This window comes from Phoenix dactylifera, chromosome 4 (assembly GCF_051530095.1).
Source record: "Phoenix dactylifera cultivar Ajwa chromosome 4, Ajwa_hap1_PhDact_Kaust_v1.1, whole genome shotgun sequence".
Taxonomy (NCBI): domain Eukaryota; kingdom Viridiplantae; phylum Streptophyta; class Magnoliopsida; order Arecales; family Arecaceae; genus Phoenix; species Phoenix dactylifera.
Window position 1 is genome coordinate 46,320,505 of NC_143193.1, and position 24,377 is coordinate 46,344,881.

General features: G+C 37.1%; 2 protein-coding genes across 2 annotated transcripts; one reads left to right on the top strand and one right to left on the bottom strand.

Annotated features, from left to right (window-relative positions):
* The first annotated feature begins 13,956 nt into the window (after positions 1-13,956).
* LOC103717546 (putative phospholipid hydroperoxide glutathione peroxidase) lies at positions 13,957-18,180 on the top strand. The gene is made up of 6 exons (XM_039133735.2): positions 13,957-14,282; positions 14,672-14,748; positions 16,067-16,128; positions 16,221-16,339; positions 17,740-17,907; positions 17,983-18,180. Exons 1-6 carry the CDS (start codon positions 14,145-14,147, stop codon positions 18,013-18,015), a joined length of 597 nt encoding a protein of 198 aa, XP_038989663.1. The 5' UTR covers positions 13,957-14,144; the 3' UTR covers positions 18,016-18,180.
* Positions 18,181-20,034: 1,854 nt separating this feature from the next.
* LOC108511666 (protein NRT1/ PTR FAMILY 4.3-like) lies at positions 20,035-23,525 on the bottom strand. Its single transcript, XM_017845294.4, has 6 exons — positions 23,451-23,525; positions 23,162-23,370; positions 22,779-22,996; positions 21,866-22,303; positions 21,560-21,669; positions 20,035-21,382 (listed from the first exon to the last, which is right to left on the bottom strand). Exons 2-6 carry the CDS (start codon positions 23,247-23,249, stop codon positions 20,509-20,511), a joined length of 1,728 nt encoding a protein of 575 aa, XP_017700783.3. The 5' UTR covers positions 23,250-23,370; positions 23,451-23,525; the 3' UTR covers positions 20,035-20,508.
* Positions 23,526-24,377: the final 852 nt, after the last annotated feature.

Here is a 24,377-nt window from a genome sequence, read left to right on the forward strand (position 1 = left end):
GGATGCTAACTTGATATTGGAGCTGCTTGTCCCTTAACCATCCATTTTACTCCCTTCTCTCTTGCTTTTCATGTGTTGCTAGATATTGGTTTCATCCTGCAAGTTCGAAAAACTTTAGGTGGCTTTAAATACACATGAGCTTATCATCCTATTAGTTTAAGCTTTTGAGCTAGATTGCTAATATTGTACCTGAGCCAATCATCCATTTCACTGGGTACTCTCCCTTTGTTCTCCCCCTGCCTTCCTGGTGTCTCCCTTCTTTGGGTTTCATTATATGGGTTCTCCACATGCAATGGCATGTTGGAGAGTGGGATGAGGATACACATAGGCTCCCTCCTCCTATCAGCTTAAGCTTTTGAGTTAGATTGCCAATAAGGTATCAACGACAACCATCCCTTCATTGTTCGCTATGTTCTTCCTCCTTCTCCCCTCTTGCTTTCTAGGTGTTGCTCCTCTCCAAGTTTTGTCTTGCCAGTTCTTTAGGTTTTGGGCTACCCTGTTAACATTTTCTAGGTGCCAAGATACATATGTATACACTTTTTCTTTCTCCTCCACTTGATCATGTATTAATCTTTCTTCAAAGTCTCATTGGTTATTATGGTAAAGCAAAAAAAATATTTAATATAAGACTAACATCACCAAAGCACTAGCTTATCATAATCAACCATATGCTACTATCCAAACTGTTCGAAATTCTCATTAGGCTGAGGAGCTGCTACTGATAGAAGGGAGACAACATATTTTATTTTTTCATAGATCTTTTATGCATAATCAATGATTTATGAAACTTGCATAAAAATATATTTAATTATTAATTTTGGAGAATTTGTTTCCAAAATAATTTATGTTCATGGTTTGTAGATAATTTTGTCACCAATCTAAGTATAAAATATTGTTCACATTTATCGAATATCTAATACTGTTGCCCAAGGTGACAAGCCAAGAGGGGGGGTGAATTGGTTTCTTCTTATTTTCGGTGCTTTAAACGTTTTCTCAAATAAGTGCGGTGGATGCTTTCTTAAGCTATTAGAATGATTTAAACTAGTGCAAAGATAGAAGATGATGCAAGAATAAACGGAAACACAAGCACAACACAAACACAACAATATATAGTGGTTCGGTGCTCTCCTTAGCACCTACGTCCACTCCCCAAGCGTCCCCTTGGGAATTCACTATAATCTCGCGGATTACAGTTGGATTGTTTTCCGGGCTCACAATCCAAAAACCTTGTTGGTTTTACGGGCTCACCAACGAACCTATATACTTTGGTTTTCCGGGTTCACCAAAAACCTTTGTTGGTTTTACGGGCTCACCAACGAACCTATACACTTTGGTTTTCCGGGTTCACCAAAAACCTTTGTTGGTTTTGCGGGCTCACCAACGAACCTTTGTACTTTGGTTTTCCGGGTTCACCAAAAACCTTTGTTGGTTTTGCGGGCTCACCAACGAACCTTTACAAAGTGTTTAACAAATGAAAAGAAAAGATTCAAACTCCTAAATGAGCATATGAAACAATATAAACTACAAAAAAGAGTTAGAAAGTATTTATCGCTTTGAAGTGGCTTTGCTCTTCTTTGTCAAGGATGCTTCACTCTTCAAGGGAGGATGGAGCTCTTGATGCCTCTTTGAATCTGCTCAATCCCTTTCTTTGATTCTTGAATGAAGCACTTGGATGAAGCTTGCCTTGCTAGGGTTCTCTCTTGAATGCACTTAATGTATTTTCCCAAAAGCTTGCTTCCTCTGATGAATACTCCCTCTTAAATACTTCTCCAACCTCCAAATAGTCCTTTCTGACCGTTGGATTGAAGAAACTAGCCGTTTATAGCCGTTGGGAGTCCAAAAAGCATTTCTGCACAACTAGCCGTTATGTTCAGCCCGTGTTTGGGTCGGCTCAACCTGTCCTTGGGTCGACCCAACCTTCACTTGGGTCGACTCAACCATTTCTTGGGTCGACCCTCTCAGAAAACACAGAAACTTGAAATTCAGCCTTCTGTTGCCTTGGGTCGACCCAACCTTTCTTTGGGTCGACTCAAGGTTTACTTGGGTCGACTCAACTTCTTCTTGGGTCGACCCTCTCAGTAAATCCAGAGAGCATTCTTCCTTTGCATTTTGAGGTTCTTTGGAGGTTGGGTCGACTCTTGCTTACCTTGGGTCGACCCAACTCACTGTTCATTTGTGCTGTTTTTGCAGGAGTGTGCCAGATGATTCCTCGATGTGCCGGGGTCGACCCAATCAACCTATGGGTCGACTCAATCCACACTTTGCTGCATTCTCAAGGTTAGTTTCATCCAAATGAACAAGACCATATATATATTTCCAATTAAGCAAATGTACTGAGAGCAATGAACTTATAAATGAAGTATCAATTTTAACTTATAGCATACTCTAGAGAATTGCTTGTTAATCATCAAAATAACACTATCATCCTCAATCTCCCCCTTTTTGATGATTACAAAATAAAGAGTATAAGCCTATTGATACTTGTCTTTAAAATCAGTTTATAAAAGGGATTGAATTTCAGAATTTCAGCTTTTCATATATATAAGTGAAATCTCCCCCTATATCATTCAAAATTTGCCAATTTGATTTTTTTGAATGGCTCCCCCTTTCATTTATAATTCATTAGCAATGAAACTTCAAAAATTTGAGATAAAATAAGAGTTTCAGCTTATGTATCGGGGTAAGAAAGGAGCGTGCCAAATTCTGAATTTATATGTGCCAAATTCTGAATTATGATAGAAATTTTTGATTTGATGATTTTCATTGTTACAAATTGCTCCCCCTTAGATATGTAAGCTTTCTTATATGATTTTCAATTTGTTTGCCCATTTATTTCTCTTTTCTTTTCATAACTTCTTTACTCACTCTTTCTCACAAAAGTAATACTCTTTCTTCTCAAATGAAATACTCTTTCTTTTCTTAGAGTGAATACTCTATCTTTTCGTCTCCCCCTTTATATACTCTTTTCTTCTCCCTTTATATACTCTTTCCTTCTCTTCTCTTTTATATACTCTTTCCTCTTCTCCCTTTATATACTCTTTCCTTCTCTTCTCCTTTATATACTCTTTCCTTCTCTTCTCCTTTATATACTCTTTCCTTCTCTTCTCCCCCTTTTTGTTATCATCAAAAACATATATATGGGAAAAGATGCAATAAAGAACAAACTTCAGACTTCATTGATCAAAATAGGAACATTTTCATATATTAATGCTCAAAATGATGAAAAGTACAATGTTCCACAATCAAGATTTAAAGATATAAGGGAAAGACAAGATTCATAAGGGAAAAAGCAAGATATATATGAGAAAAGGCAAGATACATACGAGAACTAGATTTCTAGCCTAGGCTCTAAATATAGATGCTAAGATCAGCCTAGGGAGACTCTAATTGAGAGTGGGAAATAGGGTTTTCGGAAGAGGACAAAGGGTAAACAGTGCCCTAGATAGCTCACGGGTCCCCCTTTTAACAGTGGGGTCCCGACGTTGGGTCGACTCAAGAAATTTCTTGGGTCGACTCAACGTTGGGTCGACCCTATTCTGGGTTGGGTTGACCCAAGTGCAGAATTTTTCTTTTCTCTTCCGTTTTGCTTCTAAAATGTTTTCCTTGCTTCCAATCCTTATAAACTCTTTATGGGACAATGATACATGAGTAAGGAATCTATAGATAACAAGTTTGACTCATGTTTCATGGGTTTTTAGAAATGGGAGGAATGTATCATGAGATTGCTTGCTCCCTTTTATATCTCTTCAATAAAAAGGATCACATATGCCTAATTTCCTCCTTAGCGTGCAGACTCTATCTTCACTCAAGGGTTTTGTGAATATGTGAGCTAATTGTTTTTCAGTACATGTATGCTCATATGTTTCCATTTTGCACATGATCCCTAATAAAATGATATCTTATTTCTATGTGGTTGGCTTTAGGAATGAGATATTTAGAATGTAAGCCAGAAGTGATCTCTAAATGTAGATTCCAAAGATAGTTTTGAAATCAAGTGTAGATGGAATCTTTTTCATGTTATTTCAAGAAGTATCAAGAATAATATTCAAAGAAAGGCACGGATGAAAATCCAACATTTTTTTTTTAATATATTAAGTATATAGCAAAATGAGAGCAATCTAATTAATTTTCAGAGTATAATATAAGAGCAGATAAAGATCAAAACTTATATACTCGAAAAATATAAGATTATGTTGAATCCTTAATTCTTAATGACTTCAAAGTTCTTTCATGATATAAAAGTATTGGGGCATAGATACCAAAACATGAATTTATGCAATGTAGGATACATTAAATTTAGGGCTTTGAAAGTTCTTTTAAGGCTCTCTTAAAGACTTTCTTTTACTCCTTTAAAGATCATAACATCAAAATCAATTAAAATGAATTGGCTTAGGATTGAAACACTAAGGTGCAAGCCAATAAGAGCTCATTAGTAGATTCCAAAGTAAATTTCCAATACTAAGACAAATGGAATCCTTTTCACTTAGTTTTCAAAACAAGTGATTTACCAATTAAGTACAGATGAAAATCCAACTTTCAAAAGATATTCAATGAAGCACAGAGTTTAATACCACTTTACATTTGGTATTCTTTCTCTCATCTTTAGTTGTGAATTTACATGATTAAGTTCTATATGATCTCTCCCTCTGAAATTTTCTTTCTCCCCCTCAATTAATCATTCCATTTGAGAGTTTAGAGTTTGAAGATAATTTTCAATAAAGAGATTGAGTATTTAAAGCTCCCCCTCAAAAGATGCATTTTCTTTTAAACTTTCTTTTCTTTTGTTGAATTTCAGATTTTAATGATAAACGTGAATAAAACTGAAACTTTATGATATCAAGAATGTAGAGTGATCTAGAATTTTTCAAAATTTATAGCAATCACTCTTTTTAATCTTTCAAGAATAAATTATATTTCCTCTTATTTTTTTTAATATGTATGGAAATATTAATCAGAAAATAATTCTTTTGAAGCTCAAATTTCTTTCAAAAGTAATTACATTTTCTTTCTTTTAAGAATCATTTGAGTGAGCTGAAATATTTCTAGACTTGAGATCATTCACTCTTTTAATAATATATATACATATATATTTTGATGAAAGTCTTTAACAATGTAGGAGAGGAAAAAATATATAGATGATCATTGAAGTATATGTATTTATAGAACTCAATTTCTTAATCAAGGTTTTTCAGCAATGTATATATGAAGCACAATAAATCTTTTCAATATCAAAATAAAATCATATATTAAAAATATTTGTTTGCAATCAAGATCATCAAAAGACACATCATTCAGACCAATATTAGTACACTTTGAAGATAAGAAATGATATGTTTCAGATGCGTATCGGGGCAAGCAATCAAGGCATCAGAATTATTCTATTTTTCTTAAGCTGTAATTTTATCTAGAAATTCATATTGAGTTTAAGCTTTTATATAAAATCAGATTCTGAATTTCATAAAGATTCTCAAGGAGGCTTTCAGGATTATAATTTGAGATATGCATCTTCTACATTGTAGCTCATCTTAAATTATTAAGATTGAAAACACATATTTCAAGAACATTAGAGCACATCCAGAATCTTTGTAATTCATATTGAATTTTGGTACAAATTGGAGGATATTATGTACTAATGTTAGGCAAGATAAAAGATAAATCAGAATCAATCCATTTTGCCTAATTTGCAAATTCAAATTATTCTTTTCTTTTATTTTTCAAAATATATTCATTAAAACAAAATGATGTTGTTGTTGGTAGTAATATGTTTCAATCAAATTTTATAGGCATGAAGCATTACAAGTTATATTCAGGAAAGATCTTTGCTATTTGAATATTGAAAATACATAATTCAAAACATCATGTATTAAAACATTAAGAGCAAGCATATCAAGGATCAAAATTAATTCTTTTCAAATAAACTCTCCCTATAGTTCTACACTGATTTTATCCTTAAGGTGTGTTTTCAAGTGATCGAAACTTCATTTGGCTTTTCACAAGCTTTTTATATACTTTCATTTATCTTGTCATTCATTTCCTCATTTTTGAATTGCTTCCTTTAACCACTTAGTGAACATTGTAATCTTCATTTCTTTTGATTTTACTTTTCTATGCTCTATATTCTATTTGCTCCCTATCCGGTGGAGTTGGAAGGGGCACGAGGTACTACCGCTAGCCTCCCTCTTGTGCCGTCCCTAATATGCCCTACACCGAATAGTTGGGTCAAATAGTACCGGGTACTACCACTAGCCTCCCCATTGGCACCATCCCTATAATGAGCAATGTAGAAATGTTAAACTGTTCTATTTAGCAACAAGATATTCACTCCAAACTCTCCCTATTTAAATATAATTAATTACGGATTTTATCCCTTCCAAAAGAATGTTCACACAAGTCTCACAAATATGCTGAATATATTATGCTTGCGCTGCTTTTCCTTAAGATTGAAGTATTTGCCTTTACTTAGATTTTACTTCTCTTGAATAATATCCATTTTCTTTTCTTTATCTCTCTCTCTTTTTGTTATTCTCAAGTAATTTACATGAAAGAGCAGAATAAAGAAATAATCTTATATGCTGCATATAAATGAATATCATGCAAACAGCATTTTCATTATACCCAATGATTCATAGCTTATCACAAGTTATTTTGAATTAGAGATTTGAGGCATAAACTTGTGTATTTCATGGTTATGCATTATATAGGAAAAGGTAAACTTCAATTTAATCACACCATGAAACAATCATCACTAGCATGAGAATGAAGCATGATATCAAGATGATCAGCAATTAAAGGTTTAATCATGCTACCATATAATTTCAAACTATTGATTTTGCTCAACTAACTTACAAGAGAAGAGTTTAGATTACCAGTGCATTTAGCATTCTTCAAGCCAAATACCTTTTAGATTCTTTACACCCTTGGCTGAAGAAAATCTCTCCCTTTTTTTTTTATTTGCAAGGGAATGTTTATTGTATCTTTCATCGAGGTGTTCTTCAAGTTGAAATTTCTTGCTCATAAATTCTGTATCATTAATAAAATCTTTTTCTTTCTTGAAGGAAAGTCATTAGTTTCTTCAAGATACAAAACATTCATACAATATATTCCTTAGCTAGATGACTCAACATAAGATATGACAATAATTGAATATTAAGTCACTTCACTCAAGAGATTGTCTAAATATAAGCAAGCACAAGTCACTTGAACTAAAGAGATAACTTCATTAAGTAAAATGGTTCAAGGACAAGCATGTGAGGTAATAGAAGGATTTATCAAGGTCAAATCAATTTTTTTTTTATTTTCAGAATTAATTTAGCTTAGATTCTATTTGCTTAAGATAATTATCAATAAGATATACAAGTTGAGTTTTAATCAAATTATCTTAAACAATTGTTTCTATCAAAATTCAGATTGTTACATAGAATCAAAGTGATAAACTATATTCTCAATAAAAGATCTAATTTTAATAAGAATAATATAAATTGATCTTTCTATAACTAGTATCTTTTCATTGAATATTCTATATGCATTGTTCAAAGAGTAATATCCAAAGAAATACTTGTTTTATCAGATTTGGCATATATTTCATTCTTGAGAACATAATATGTATAACTGAAAAATATGAAGGTATGCAACATTTGATTTTCTGTTTTTCATGAGTTCACATGGGGTTTTCTTTAAAAATAGATTTAATAGAAACCTTATAATATGACAAGCTGTGATGATAGTATTAATCAACTACAATCACAAAGCATTGTCCTTACACAACAAAGGTTCTATTTTTATATTTTTATAACCCCTATATGCAATAGTGTTCTTGGTGCAAGCACAATTGTATTCAATACCATTTTCTGTACAAAACTTATCAACAAATTGGTTTTCAAAGCTGTGCCATGAATTTTCATAGTTTGCAAACCTTTTTCATTTGAAACCTTTTGTAAGTTTGTGCCAAAGCAGAAAATATTTCAATTTAAGTGCCAAGAATAAAACCAACATTAGCTTTGAGAAATCATCCATAATTACAAAATTAGAGAGCTTATCTCCTAGGTTCACAATCCTAGAGATCCAAATAAGTTCTTATGGAGAATTTCCAACGGCTAAAAGGTGGAAACAATGTTTTCAAATTTAGAAATGATTCTAGTTTATTTTTCTAGATGACATACATAGCAAACTTTGACCTTGCAAAAATTAATCTAAGTGAACCAATGACAAGGTCTTTTGAGATTAAGTCCATACTAGTATGAGTTGATTTTATATGCCAAAACTAGACTCTTTAATCTTGGTATTCTTAATACATATATTAAAAAAAAATATACCAAGTAGACATTCTTATGTTTATGATCAATAAAGGATAATGCCATGGATAAGAACTCTCAATCAAGCATATAGATAATTCAAAGAGTTATTCTAAGAGTATTGATTAAGCAAATTATCCATCAATAACTGAAGCATAATATAGAAAGATGGAGTGATTTGGATATATTTTCATTTCATACCAAAAGTATCACCTATATCACAGAAATGATTAATACTAGCTACAATTTCAATATGAGAGGATGCAAGGATTACTAATTTCATTATTTCTTCCATTTTGGTCACTCTTCTTAATTATATTTTAAGTTCTATTCTTTAACACGTGTCTAGAGAACCCATTGTCCAGATAACATCTTTCATTGGAATCTTGGGTAGCTAGACACATTTGCTAACAATGATCATGTTTTCAACTTAGAAACCCAAGCTCTTTTGGGTCCTTGCAGGTTAGCTATAATTGTTCCTTTTGGAACCCATATTCTCTTAATTACCATTTTGTCTATTAGTTTGCAGGTTTTAGGAGTACAAGTAATATACTTCTGCATACTCTTGCTAAATTTAAACAACATAGATTTAGCAAAAATAGATAATGAATTTTCAGTTTTCTGTTTTTGTTTATTAGTTTCACCAGATTTGTGAAAAATCGTTTTAGGATGAATAGTGGAGGATTTCAGAAATATATTCTCGAAAGATTTTTGAGTGTACCAAGGTTGATATCCCAATCCAGCTTTGTCATATACAGCTCTTGAGTTTTCTATCATTAAATTCAGTTTTTCAGAGCTGGGAGTGAATCTTTCAACAGTAGGTTTCAAATTATCAACTTCTTTAGTTAATTTTTTATTATCTTCTGAAAGCAATTCATTGTTTTTCTTAAGTTTATCATGGCTTTCAGTGAGAAGTTGATTTCTCTGATTTAGTTCTTTATTTTCTTTAATTAAGATTTCAATTTTATTATTTAGTTTTAGTTTTTCATCTATTAGAATTTGATTTTCATTCTTCAAGTTCTTGTTCCTATAAATAAGTTTCTTATGTTCTAAATACAAATCAGAAAAAGCATCATGAAGTTCATCGAATGTAAAATCAGATTGAGCTTCAGTATGTACTTGATTTTTGAATGAGAAATCACTTTGTGTTCGAGTACATACCTCATCTTCATGTGCTCCAAAGTATAGATTTTCAGTTTCAGTTTGATGCTCTTCTTCTTCGAAACTAGTTTCAAATTCACTAGAAACGTTAGTGCATTCATATTTAACTTCAAGCATATTCCATATTTCCTTAGCAGTTATGCAAAAAGATATGCTATTAAGTTCACTATCATCCAATGCACAATATAGAATATTCATGGCTTTTGCATTTTGCTGAAACCTTTCTTTATCATGATTAGTGTTTGTGTGTAGCCCATTGACTATGATACTCCATAAATCGTAGTCATGTGCTTGAATGAAAATGCGCATGCGTGCTTTCCAATATGTGTAGTTTATACCATCAAATAGTGGAGGTCTATCAATTAATTGTCCCTCACTCATAGAACATCCCACTTGGGTTGTCATGATCTTTAACTCTTGATTGTGAGATCAATGAGTACTATTAGAGCACCTCGCTCTGATACCACTTGTTGCCCAAGGTGACAAGCCAAGAGGGGGGGGGGGGGGTGAATTGGTTTCTTCTTATTTTCGGTGCTTTAAACGTTTTCTCAAATAAGTGCGGTGGATGCTTTCTTAAGCTATTAAAATGATTTAAACTAGTGCAAAGATAGAAGATGATGCAAGAATAAACGGAAACACAAGCACAACACAAACACAACAATATATAGTGGTTCGGTGCTCTCCTTAGCACCTACGTCCACTCCCCAAGCGTCCCCTTGGGAATTCACTATAATCTCGCGGATTACAGTTGGATTGTTTTCCGGGCTCACAATCCAAAAACCTTGTTGGTTTTACGGGCTCACCAACGAACCTATACACTTTGGTTTTCCGGGTTCACCAAAAACCTTTGTTGGTTTTACGGGCTCACCAACGAACCTATACACTTTGGTTTTCCGGGTTCACCAAAAACCTTTGTTGGTTTTGCGGGCTCACCAACGAACCTTTGTACTTTGGTTTTTCGGGTTCACCAAAAATCTTTGTTGGTTTTGCGGGCTCACCAACGAACCTTTACAAAGTGTTTAACAAATGAAAAGAAAAGATTCAAACTCCTAAATGAGCATATGAAACAATATAAACTACAAAGAAGAGTTAGAAAGTATTTATCGCTTTGAAGTGGCTTTGCTCTTCTTTGTCAAGGATGCTTCACTCTTCAAGGGAGGATGGAGCTCTTGATGCCTCTTTGAATCTGCTCAATCCCTTTCTTTGATTCTTGAATGAAGCACTTGGATGAAGCTTGCCTTGCTAGGGTTCTCTCTTGAATGCACTTAATGTATTTTCCCAAAAGCTTGCTTCCTCTGATGAATACTCCCTCTTAAATACTTCTCCAACCTCCAAATAGTCCTTTTGACCGTTGGATTGAAGAAACTAGCCGTTTATAGCCGTTGGGAGTCCAAAAAGCATTTCTGCACAACTAGCCGTTATGTTCAGCCCGTGTTTGGGTCGGCTCAACCTGTCCTTGGGTCGACCCAACCTTCACTTGGGTCGACTCAACCATTTCTTGGGTCGACCCTCTCAGAAAACACAGAAACTTGAAATTCAGCCTTCTGTTGCCTTGGGTCGACCCAACCTTTCTTTGGGTCGACTCAAGGTTTACTTGGGTCGACTCAACTTCTTCTTGGGTCGACCCTCTCAGTAAATCCAGAGAGCATTCTTCCTTTGCATTTTGAGGTTCTTTGGAGGTTGGGTCGACTCTTGCTTACCTTGGGTCGACCCAACTCACTGTTCATTTGTGCTGTTTTTGCAGGAGTGTGCCAGATGATTCCTCGATGTGCCGGGGTCGACCCAATCAACCTATGGGTCGACTCAATCCACACTTTGCTGCATTCTCAAGGTTAGTTTCATCCAAATGAACAAGACCATATATATATTTCCAATTAAGCAAATGTACTGAGAGCAATGAACTTATAAATGAAGTATCAATTTTAACTTATAGCATACTCTAGAGAATTGCTTGTTAATCATCAAAATAACACTATCATCCTCAAATACATATATATCGAACATTTCATACATATATTTTGAATATTTGATACAATTTTAATATATGTATACATTATTTCCTATCTCATACCTAAAACACAAAGATAAAAATAAAATTGTGTAGGAAGATCTAAAATTCACTTTATTTTTTTTTGTTGTAAAATTTATATTTTTTGGTAAATCGGGTATAGTAAATTAATCTAAACATGAATAGATATATCCATAAAAATCTAAAAATAAATATTTTAAAAAAATCTATAATTTTTTAAAATAGAACAAAATCGTTTTTTTCTCCATGAAACCAAAATTTTCATGTCATCATGAGTTCATCAAAACTTCTTGGAATATAATCTCATCATCTAAATTATTTTTCACTCCTTTTACGCTTCACCGTTACGCACTATATGACCGACAGTCCATAACAAGCAATATTTAGAAAAAGAAAATTATCATACCCAACATAACTCTCTCTGACTTCTTTTATTTCCTATTGGCCCACGTGTCTCTGCGGTCCCAAACCCCATGCCAAGGTTCTAAGGATGAAGATGATGAGGGGACCGTTTTTGATGTAGATAACACGCTCTCTTCTTGCTGCCCTTGGAACCACGCCTATGCTACTCCAATATAGGTGCCTGGCGATAGGAAAGAATCAAAGTATGGGCTGAATATGAAAGAAAGATGATTCTATTGCAATAGACAAAGAAATGAAAATGACTCTTAACAAGATCGGGAAGGGATCATGCTTTGTCTAGAACAATCTAAGGGGAGTTGATTTACCCCACCCTAGCCCAAGCTTTGCAGCCGAAATTCCCATCTAGGAAACCTAAGGGATAACCCTTTACAATGAAAAAATATGATGATAAAAAGATATCTTGGAAGGGCCCTAATGGCTCCTTTATATAGGCCTAATGCCCATGTGCTGAATAGCTTATTGGCGGCATGCTTTTGAAATTCAAAAACTATTCCTATTCAACCGCAAGGGAATTCAAATTGATGCTGATCCCTTGCGGCCATGTGCCGAAATTGCTGGGCTCTTTGGACGCCCTGGATGCGTCGCTCGGTTGGCCGGGACACGGATCCAGTCGTTGTTCTCCCTTCATCTGGCAGCCTGCTGCATCTTGGCCGCCTATGTTCTTGCTCGCCGGATAGCTATGGAAGAGTCATTGGGCTCCTCGCATTTTACATGTGCTCTTTCCTCCTTTGGCCCCTTGCTTGGATTTGTGCCATGTGGCTCACCCTGCTGTCTTTGGCCGAGCGCTACCTTTGGGGGTTTTCCTTCCTTCTTTATTGGTTGGGCGCACATGTGATGCATGTGCTGGCTGATGTGATGCCCGTTGGTTTGTGCTTGATTTGCCAAGTGCGAATGTGGTCGGGCTTGGCTAAACATAGGCTGATTTACATGGGTTTAGCCCATGCGCATGTTGCTAGGTTGCATGGCTGCTAAGTTTGGCATGTGGGGGCATTTGTGTTTGCTGGCGCGTGGCCCGTTGGATGACATTTGGCTGATACGTGCCCCCTTGGATTGGGCTTGATTGGGTGCAGACTGCTGCAGTTGGACTTAGCCATTTAAGGACTGTTTTGATGTGTCTAAGTCTGGGCGCTATCCTTTGGTTTGGCTGTCTTGATTGGGCGTGATTGGCTGCTGGTGCATGCGGCTCGGTGCACTCCATGGTTGAGCCTTGTGTGGCCGGATCTGTGCTTGGTTGAGCTCCGGCTTTGGTCCACTTGATTAGGTGCAGTTTGCTCAAAGGCATGGGTTTGGCGTTGCACTTGACCGGGTGTGTTTTGTTCCCAATTATGGGCAGCATGCGTGCTTGCCTTGCCTTGCCTTTAGGTGCTGCTAGACCTCTCTCTCGTGCACGTGTGCTCAGGTGCGCACGCATGGGTTGGTGCCCCTTGTTGCCTCTCGTGGTTGTGCCCATCCTTGGCGTGCTTGCAGCAACTAGTGGCTGCTGCATGTGTGCCAGGTGTTGGCGTAACTCGGGTGGGTGCCTTGGCTGTGCACCAGCTCCTTCCATGCGTGGTAAGTCACTCAGATGTGCGCCGGGGGCTGCTCAAGTGAGTGGGGGTCAGCCCTTGCTTGGACGTGCGCGAGCGTTGCTAGGCTTGGCTCGCGCACATTTGGTTGCTGCTGCAGTGGCTCGGGCGTGCGGTTGGCCGCGCACTCGGGTTGTGGTTGTCCGGTGCGCGTGGGTGTAGGGCGCCGTGCGCACTTTGGCGAGGTTGGGCGCACGTGGGCAGAGTGCCTTACGCGTGCATGCTGCTGTGGTAAGGCGCGAGCGCCCGACTGTGGCTAAGGGTGCGCGCGAAAGGCCACACGCTGATGGGCGTGCGCGCGGAGGGGCACACGCTGCAGGTGTGCTTGTGGTTGGATGCGCGCTGGCTGATGCACGTGCAGAGGGCCGCGCGTTGCTGGTGCGCATGCGGAGGGCTGCGTGCCTGATGCGCATGTGCGGTTGGCCACATGCTGATGCAGTCGTGGCTGATGGCCCTAAACCTCACATGGGCACTGTAGAGGGCCCGTGTGAGGTCGGGTTGACTGCTACAATGCTTGGCCAAGCCTCCAAGTAATGGAATAGTCTGGGCCGTAGGTGAGGTTGGCCTCGCTTGTTCCGGCTGAAATTTGGCTCGGGGGTGAGGGGTTCGCAGCCCTTTTCCAACTCCGTTGTGGGTTCCTCTCCACCATCCCCTTCTTACAAAAGCCATTGACACATGCAACCAAGCTTTTCCTGGTCTGTTTTCTTTCTGGGTTTAGCTCTCTTCTTCTTCTTCTTCTTAAGGAACCCCCCTCCTCCTCCTGACAAAATGGCAGAGGAGACGCCCAAATCCATCTATGATATCACTGTTAAGGTATGGGGTTCTTATACTCATCCACTTCCAGGATTTATTGTCTCAAGCCCTTTAATATGTCCTATGTTCTGGGATTTTGAAATGCCACCTTCTAATGCTTGCTGTCAAGATGAGATTTTGGTCATAACCTTGTGTTAAAAAACCGATCTTTTGATTATAGCCAATCTACAGTATAGATTCCGAGATTGGTTTTCGTTACAAAGGGATTGAAGTTGTTTTTTCTCCCGAAAAAATATTTCTTGTTTTCTAAGAGAAACATGGCTTTAGGAAGTTGGTTGGATGCTGTTGCAGTGTTCTTTAATTTGATCCGATGTAGTGTATTACTTTTGTGTTATTTCGTGTTTTTTTTTTTAATTTTGCTTTTCTTCTTCTGATGGAATCTTGCACAGGATATAAATGCCAACGATGTGAACCTGAGCACATACAATGGAAAGGTTCTTCTCATTGTTAATGTTGCTTCTAAATGGTATGTACTCAAATTCAGTTTAATGAATCAAAGCCCCCTTTTTTTAATCATGAAATAGTTCTGAGTTCATTTCTTTCTGAAAATCATTTTATGCGATGGGTTTTGGGATTGAGGGGATCTAAAGATTGGATTTATGTGGGTAAAAATGTTCGGGAATGAAAGCTTTATTGCTGCTCCGAACTGAGAAATCCCGAGTTACTTTGCTGGTAGGCTTTAACTTTTTTTTCTTTCTTGATATATAGGTAAAAATAACTAAGAGAAAAGGTGATAAGAGATACGGAAGAAGTTTGTGGGAAGTCCCAAAGCACTAGGTTTTGGCTGACTATAAGATGTTGCTTGTATGTGATTTTGGATTTTTGCATTTTATCTTAATTTTAACTTTTATGAGCCTACATCTCTTGGAGTGAGGCATCTTCTTTAAATGATCCAAAAGCAAATAAATCCAGATTGAATAACATGCTATAAAAAGCTCCACCAGGAAATATATTCATTTCTTTTATACATGTACATGGTGTGAGTTTTTGCACAACTATATTCCTGATGACTCTTGTAAATTCATCTTCTATCTTTCAATCTTTCATCATGTGTCTTTAGGTTAGATTTGGAAAAACTATCCTCGATTTCTATTCAGAGATATAGTATTTCATCCATAAACATATCTTTGATGTTTCCATGAGTACATCTGCTGTTCTTTCACAAGAAAGAAACCATGCAGCATTATTATGTGCCTTTTTTCTTTTGGAGTATATTGATGCTAAATCAAACAATGTGGTTTTTAATCTATGGCTGATTGAAGAGTTCTCTTATTGTCTGATATTTGGGCCATTCAATTATACTAGAGATGGGTATAACTACCAATTAATAACATGATCCTGAAGTTGAAAAAGAAAATCATACTCCCATGTTTGAACTACATCATGTTGTCGAAGTACTAGATATTTCTTACCCCCGAAACAATTCCCTCTAATTGGCAAGCTACTTAATTAATTCTCATGGTGTATTTCCTCAGCATCCCACTGATTTTTCGCTTTACCCTAGTATTCTAGGTCTTGCAAGTACTTCTGCATGCATAGACACTATCAATATATAGAACTAACACTAACTTGAAGCATTTTAATGATTAAACATCCACTTGGGAAACACCATTATCAACAAATAGTAGTTTTTTTATTTTGATCAATTTTTGCCAACTTAGAATTTCTCATAGTAGTTCTCGTAGTTCTATTTTAGATCTTGTTTTTGTCAAAGATGCAGTAGTTTTTGCAGATGTCGTTTCTGTGACAGACAGTTCATTGATACTGAATCTCGAATGATGCAGTGGATTTACTCATTCCAACTATAAGGAGATGAATATTCTATATGAGAAGTACAAAGATAGAGGTTTGTTTATTATCCCTTTCTCAAAATGATCCATCAGCTCAACTCTCCTTGAGAAGGATTATTAAAGTTGCTTCTGGATATTTGGTAAATAGGATTTGAGATACTGGCATTTCCGTGCAACCAATTTGGTGGCCAAGAACCTGGAAGCAATGAGGAAATTCAAGAGGTTGCCTGCACAATGTTCAAAGCTGAGTTCCCCATATTTGATAAGGTAAGTGCAAAAACAAGAAAGTTCATTCTGCGATAAGCATGTTTTCTTCATTTGAAGACTTATATGCTTTGCATGGTGCAGGAGTGATGATCTGCATGGTACATGTCTGAGCAAACAAACTTTGTGCTTTCTTTACGTCAAAGTTTTTATTAATTCTATCATTCTTTGTCCTGCTATTAGATGACCTTACATTGAAGAGCTAGGTGAATAATGCAGCTGACTTGGTCTTCAATAAGGAAACATAGTCTTTACAAGTCCAGTTTACAGTTGATCGTTAGGAGGCAGAATGATCTTTATCCAGCAACCTTATCCTTGAAGCGTCTTACTCTGTTAGAGTGCAGCAACCTTGTGTTGTGGAAAACTAAAACCTATTTCCCGTTCTCCTCCACCGCCACCGCCCCCACCCCCACCTCCCTCTCTCTTCCTTTGAGGGGAATGGAGGGCAGAAGCCCACTTGTTTATAATAAAATTGAGGCAAACAAGGTTATAGCCTAGTGATTGCATGTCCTCTATTTGGACTAGGTTTCATGTTCGGACCTCAGGAAGTGTTCCCCAAATGTTTGGCATTTGTAATTCTTTCATCACTTCTGACAATTGCTTGGTGCTGCTCCCGCTGTTGTTCTCAAAAACAAAAAAAAGAGGATGAGACTTTATTTGTTCAACAGTTATAGGTTAACATACCCAGTTTCAGACATGCTTTTACATTTCCACGGAACAAAAGATGAATAAATTTCCATCGAAAGAATGGTTGAGGATGCCCTTCAGCTGTCTCAAGCAGTTAGCTGAGAGGTATTTCTGGAATCTGCATGCCGTATGTTGGGCATTAGCTACTGATTCACTATTTAAAAATGTAATGCAATAAAACCCAACGATTTAACTTGCCTGTAGAGCACATTTCTTGCAACTACATTTTGTTTTTTAAAATTGCATAGATTTTTTTTCTTGAGAAACTAAATTCTATATACTAGTTATTATATCCTATCAAGATTTGAGTACTAAACACAAATGGCTCTTGATCGAACAGTAAACCTCTGTAAAAGCTTTGCAAAGACAACTTTGGGATGGACATGGGTTTGCCTGAAGAATCAAAGACAACCTATCTTGTTGTTATGCAATTTAAGCTGGAAACATTTCCCTAGATCTACAACGAGTCTTGGTTAAAAGCTAAAAAGTGTGGATTTAGTAGTGAAAGATGCAATTCTTCCAGAGGCACAAATTTTACAAGAAAAACAGATTAAAACAATCACCTTTTGTTATTGGCTAATTGCTTTGATTATATTCAAGAAATTCATTGCATTCCTTCAGTCTTGGTTTAAATAGATTTACATATTTTCATGACGTGATTTGAGAAAAATTCCTAATGTTGGAATACATGTAACTCGCACACGTTGTGTTTCCAGGTTGAAGTGAATGGGAAACATGCTGCACCCCTCTATAAGTACTTAAAATCACAGAAAGGTGGGTTCCTGGGGGATAGTATCAAGTGGAACTTCACAAAATTTCTTGTGGACAAAAATGGGAGAGTTGTGGAGAGATATGCACCAACAACGTCACCCTTGAAAATAGAGGTTCAATTACTTCACTCTACCTCTGTTAGCTTATCTTCATCTGCTGCATTCTTACAATTGTCATACTTTTTGCAGAAGGACATTCAAAAACTAGTGGAAAGTTCATGAATCCAGGACCTTGTTGTCTCAAACCTTTATATGAGTAACACGAGGGTATGCGTATAATACTTAATAAATGACTGACACTCTTGAAATTGTATGACTACTATGAGGTTATGGAAATTATATTAGTTTTGCAAAGTGCTTTTTAATAAAGTACTCTTATTTAAGTAATGCATGGGTGTGGAGTCTCTTTCTTTCTTTCTCTCTCTCTCTCTCTCTCTCTCTCTCTCTCTCTCTCTATATATATATATATATATATATATATATTATGAATAAAGGGCTGACACTCCATATATTTTCCTTATAGCTGGAAATTGTGTTAGTTTGGAAAAGTGCTTTAAGAAAGTTTTCTTTATCTTTTTCCCCTTTCAAATCTTCTTGTACTTTAATATATTGATATATTGTTGCATTTTTAATGGTGAGTACTGATAATATGATGATAATTGGATTCTGAAAGATGGTTTACTTCTAATAAATGTGTGCAATGGAAGAAAATCATTTTCATGTTTGTTTGAATAGTTTTGGTACAAAAAAAAACATGAACACAAAGAAATTACGAGGAGCCAGTAAAATTTTATATTAAATCCTTAGGTGAAACCCCTAGAAATAATAGAATGCAGTTCAATTCAGCCATCCACTTTCTCCAAATAATGGCATTGTGAAGTGCAATCTAGGCTAAGGTCTGCCCAGGTGCCTATGCTAAGGTCTAGGAGAGGTGGGACGGCTACTGTCTCCTCTATCGGAAAATTAAAAAAAAAAAAAGAGTTGAAAGGAAGAGGATTATAAAATCCTTTTTGTGTTTTTTTCCTAGGGTAGGCAAAAAGAATTTTGTCACTATGTAAGTCGTGGTTGATTCATGGTTTAAAGTAGAATGAGGAGAATCAACCAGGTTTATGCCAGTTTACTGCCAAACAACCTTTGTAGCCTACTCTCTTCTCAAGAATAGAATGGGTATTTTTCAAATAGCCTACTGCCCCTGTTTTTCTCACCTAACCCAGTTAATCGGATAAAACTGCTCTGCCAGAATGGCAGTCTAATTTTACTTCAAGTCAAAGTGAGTCAGAGGTAGCTCACTGTGGGCTGAACCATTTATTCTGGGCTAGATTTCCATAAGCTCCTGCCTCATAGTCAAAATCTTCTATCCATGGAGCCCCATTTGCTTCAGAATTTTCTAAAGTCACGCTCCAGTGATCGCTTCCTAGGCGCTTGTCCTAATTTTTTGTTAAGAGCTCCCCCTCCCTGCTGTGCCTTCTGTTGCTGACTTAGGTAACTGTTGTTAATACTTGTTTAAAGCTAAAGAAAGGATTGATGACTGCAAGGATGCATTCACCAATGTTTTAGGTTTGTGTGTCAATGTTGCTTTGATAGATAAAGGAAAACAATGTCGTCGCCTTCCATTATGCATGCCCGCTCATTCATCAAGAGTGATGGCAATGGGAAAAAGTCGTATGAGTTGTTCTAATTAGATGAATGGAGTCCTGTGAACATCATGCCTAACTATTTCAGCATTCATTTGGATTTCAGTTGCATGCAGCCAAGTGGCTAGTGTGGATTTAGCAATTAAATGCTTCAAATAACATGTCACTATTGTGGTATAACACCATTTGCTTCTCACTGATAATGAACGGCTGCATAAATGTTGAAGCTGGAAGATATAGTGAGACTATTTATATACCATCTAATAGATGCGATTAGAACCTGACATTTTTGGCTTGGAAAACCGGTTAGAATCTTCACTATACAAATTATTCATTCATGTTCCTATACTACATGGAGTGTGGGAGGATGAACAATGAGCAGGGATAGTGATGAAAGTAGGGAGGGTGAAGAAAGATGAGTTGATTTGAGACTGGAAGTTAGTTTGCGTGCTTTTAGTTGCAAGATATATGTCATAGGAGAGCTAATGCTATTTATATAAGTTGGAGGAGCTCGTGAATAGTCATCTGAATTTAGTATCCTGCTTCCTGAACTATTTATGTCATAAAGAGGTTTGAGGAATCAATCATCATCTATGTCAAGATTTGATGGACCAATATCTACATCATCTAGAGTAGAATCCATTCATGTAAGTCAAGAATAATCATAGTCATCAGCTTCACATGGTTGATTATTTTACAGACTTAGGAGACTTGAGCAAGCAAAGGTTAGGTAACGAAATGAGTAATGACGATACCCCCTCTCGTAGTTACATCAGATGATAGTTTATAAGACATGTCACCATCCTGAACTTTACTTTTGTAGCATATGCATCTTTAACCACTATCACTCACTTATGAGACAGGAAGAGATCTACCTGCAATCCCTGCTACTAGCAGACCATTCAATTACCACTCAATCCTTTAATTCTTCAACATATTGTATATTATAACAAACAGTCTTCCTACTGATAAATTGACATCATTTGTGCTTTCAGTAATAGTCGTACTCTGATGTTGTAAACTTCTAGTTACTCTGGAAGATAACAACTCTTACATGTGCCAACGATATGCAAAGATGTGATTAAATTGCAGCCACCTCCCCTGTTTGGGAGGAAACCTTATCATATATTTCAGTCAGCTGTTGAGGAACACGGGGATCATGCCTATAGACATACCTCTTTGCCCAGTACAAATAATTCAAGAGAGCCACCAGTTCGAGGACTGTAAGTAACCAGTAAAACCGATCAAGGTGGCTCTTGTTCAAGTTGGCTCCCCCTAACCACCCCCTTCCACTGTCACCATGTCTAGTAGCTTTGTTCACCATGTCAACCAGGAAAGTTCCCAACAGGGATGCTAACCCAAGTACACACCAGAATATGGCTGTTCCTATTGATTTCATTCCTCTTGAAGCTTCACCATTAAAAAATTCCAGTAATCCAACAAATGAAGTTACATCAACAATGCCCAGAAGAAAGAACTGCACTCCTAGCCAGAATACAGACATGGGGACACCAGTTTCAAAGTCCTCTAGCCCATGCTCTTCTACTATGTTTTTTCTTTTCCATTCCACCAATGCTGCCACACATGTTGCTAATGACATAGCAGCAAAACCAATGCCCACACGTTGCAAGTTAGTAATGCCGCCTACGTAGCCCGTGATCCTTCGTGCGAAGGGCACGATGAATTGATCATAGATTACCAGGATCACCATCTGAAAGATCAATGGAATTACAAATAGAGATGCAGGGGAGATGTGGATCTTCCCAAGCCTTGTGTTCATAGTGCTGCCTTGCTGGACAGTGAATGTCAAGAGGAGGGGAGAAGGTATGTAACCAAGCGTAGAGCTGATTAAGATGGGAAGCATCCGAAGTACAATTTTCGTCTCCTCCACTTGTGTTACAGTGCAGGACAAAGTTCCTGTGTCTCCATGATTAATTGAAGCTTTATCAAGGAATCTAATAAGGAAAATACATTTGTCAAAAATTATGTGATACAACAATGCTATTTAAAAAGTTTAGTTTGGACAGCAGATTGTTTTAGATGCTACGTGTCTTTTCTGTCACTGTTTTTTTTTTTTTTTTCCGAACACACGCATGCACAAACTGGAGACACTAGATGATGTTGAGACTTACTCGAAACCCTTTGTGTGAGGAAGGACTTCAATATCCTTAGAATTATGTTGCAATTGGTCTAAATTTTCAGGCAACACAAGCTTTCGCTTTTTGAATGCAGCAACAAAAACCTGAAGTGGGGAAGATCAGCAAAAATAGCACTCATGCCCCTACATATGATTAAGTTTGCTTCAAAGAAACTCGATACACACTGATAAATACAACAGATTAGAGTCTTGGAGGCATTTCTCTTGAAGCCATAATGAATTTTAAGCCCTATAATCGAACACGTCATATTAGATTCATCTTCTAGTTGAGAAGTTTTACCTGCATTATTCGAGTCAGAGGACTTCCTTTTGGTATCTGAATGCGATAGAAAGAGACACCACTGGCTACCGCCAGCACTCCTAGGAGAACTGCAAGTGCAGAGACACCAAAACCAATATCCCATCCCTTCTTGTTCTCAATCCACACCAAAAGTGTAAGGCCTATGAAACCTCCTAATGAAATTCCAAAGGTGAACCAGTTGAAAAAGCTGGCCTTGAGTTGTGACTCAACTGGGTCCTCATCGTCGAATTGATCTCCCCCCAGAGATGGTAAGGCAGCACGCACGCAGCCCTCACCCAAAGCAATTGTGTACAGAGCAATGTAAAGCAGGGCAGAGTTGAAGCCATGAACTTGCTCACAATTCTGTTGTCTATTGATCTCACAGACTGGTGGATGGAGCGATGGGAGGCGTGCTTGCAATGCTAGCAATGCATAACCCTGAAATAGGAGATTTGTGAGATAAAATGGCTCTACTTTCCATATCGATTGGTTAGATAAGCCAAGAATGGAACATCTTTTGTAAACATATCTTTTTTTTTTTGAGATAAAGCAAATATGTCATATTGTATCATTGAACTTTCTGGGCATCTTTGAAGCAAAGCTCCTTGTTACTCACTAGTTGTGCGTAAATGTAGTTGTGTTAAACTGCTATTAAGTGTAAAAGCTTAGTAATCTTTTACCTCCTCTGTTCCTCACATATAAGGATTTATTGGACCCTTAATATTTTTAATCAACATATGCAACAGGTCTCAAGATTTTGATTCAATGATGCAAAATGAAGAACAGAAAAGGGAAAAAGAAAGGCAAGATATTTTCAATGAGCCTAACTCCTTTTTAGATGGATAAATATCTACAAATACATAAATAGAGAAACTGCATGATTTCATGCAGCAGAAAGTGACATATATGTTACCAAGAATTCCACAGGGCCGAATATGATTATGGTTTTAAATCGTGTGATGTATGAATCGGAAAAAAAAGCTCCTAAAAGAGCAAATCCGCATGAGGCGCCGATGAAGTTTGTGACCGTCGTTGAAGAGCTTGAAATGCCCATATGCATGGTGCCATGTAGGTAGTTAACCAAGTTCAGCATGTTGGCGACGGTGGCTATGTTTACCATCATCACCATGACTGCAAAATGAGCAAACTCATCAATTCTTAAGGCAGCAGATCTTTTTTTTTTTTTGTCACCTTTTGTTTTTGTTCCTGTTATGTCTATAAAACCACATGAGTTTTGTTAGCACCAAATTTGCAATCAGATGACTAGAACAAAGAGTGGAGTGTGAGGCTACTTACAGTTGATGAAATATGAAGTTCTGACTCCACCATGCCTCTTTTTCTTGACTGGATTTCCCCTCCAATCCACAAGGCCCTGGATAGCCATGGTGCTCTCTCAGAACAGCTTCAAGCTTCTGTTCAAGTTCTGTCTTAACTTATGGTTCTCCGCTGCAATCCAAGAAGCCGGGGCCATATATCCACTTTGGGTGGACTATAATAAGGTAGACCTATGATTTTAAAAAAAGTAATTGATTAGATAAAGACCACAGTACAATAATTAGACTGACCAAGCTCCAGTTTAACCAACTTGCTCATTCGTAAACTGTTGTGCTGCCTATCACAAACAAAGAAGCTGCCATTATTTTCCATTGACTGAGCTAACGTCTTCATTAGCTTGCATTACCTATATGATATATTATGATAAGAATCATATTTTACTGCAACCCCTTTCTTGGATGGCTACGTACAACCAAACATCACCACATTATCTCAACTAAAAAAACCAAACGTCACCTAATGCTGCAAATGACAAAAATGGCATTTCTCTTTTTTTAAGGATCACAGGTAATTGTGGCATTTTGTTCAGCCTACTCTGGGATTTTTTGCAAGTCTTGAAAGTCTCCGTTGGTGATCTCATAAGGATGGACAAAGTAACAACAATGAAGAGCTCCGACCAGCTATGAAATCAAGAGCTTCCATGTAGGAATTGAAAGTTGATTGATGAAGTATAATTTAGCTGTAATTTAAGTTGAGAACTATAGTTTGGTCGATTGAGCTTACACTCCCAGATATGCATGCAAATAAAGAAATTAGGATACACTGATACAAGCTCTGAACTGGATGCTGGATTCCTTTTTTTGGATTGGGAGAAGCTAGAGGGCTAATTACTTTTTGGTCATGACTACCTTTTGCACCTGAATGGCAGTCTATTTCTTGGAGGAAACAAGAAATGACTACTGAAATGCTTGTTTTCTATTAAACCTATCTTTCCCATGGATTATTCATCAGTACCTTCTCTTACCGTGATTGTTTCTTTCTTTCAGAGCTCTGCTTCTCTTCTGTCATGCCAGATGATTCAGGCAAGGAAGGTTCATAGTTGCCCAAAACATAGAACAAGATTGGTTGATCAAGCATATTCATCTGGCAGTCTTATTTTGCTGCTTCTTAGATCAAGGAAGCAACATTTTCTTGCACAGGCAATAACATTATTCAAACATACATAACTGTTTTATTT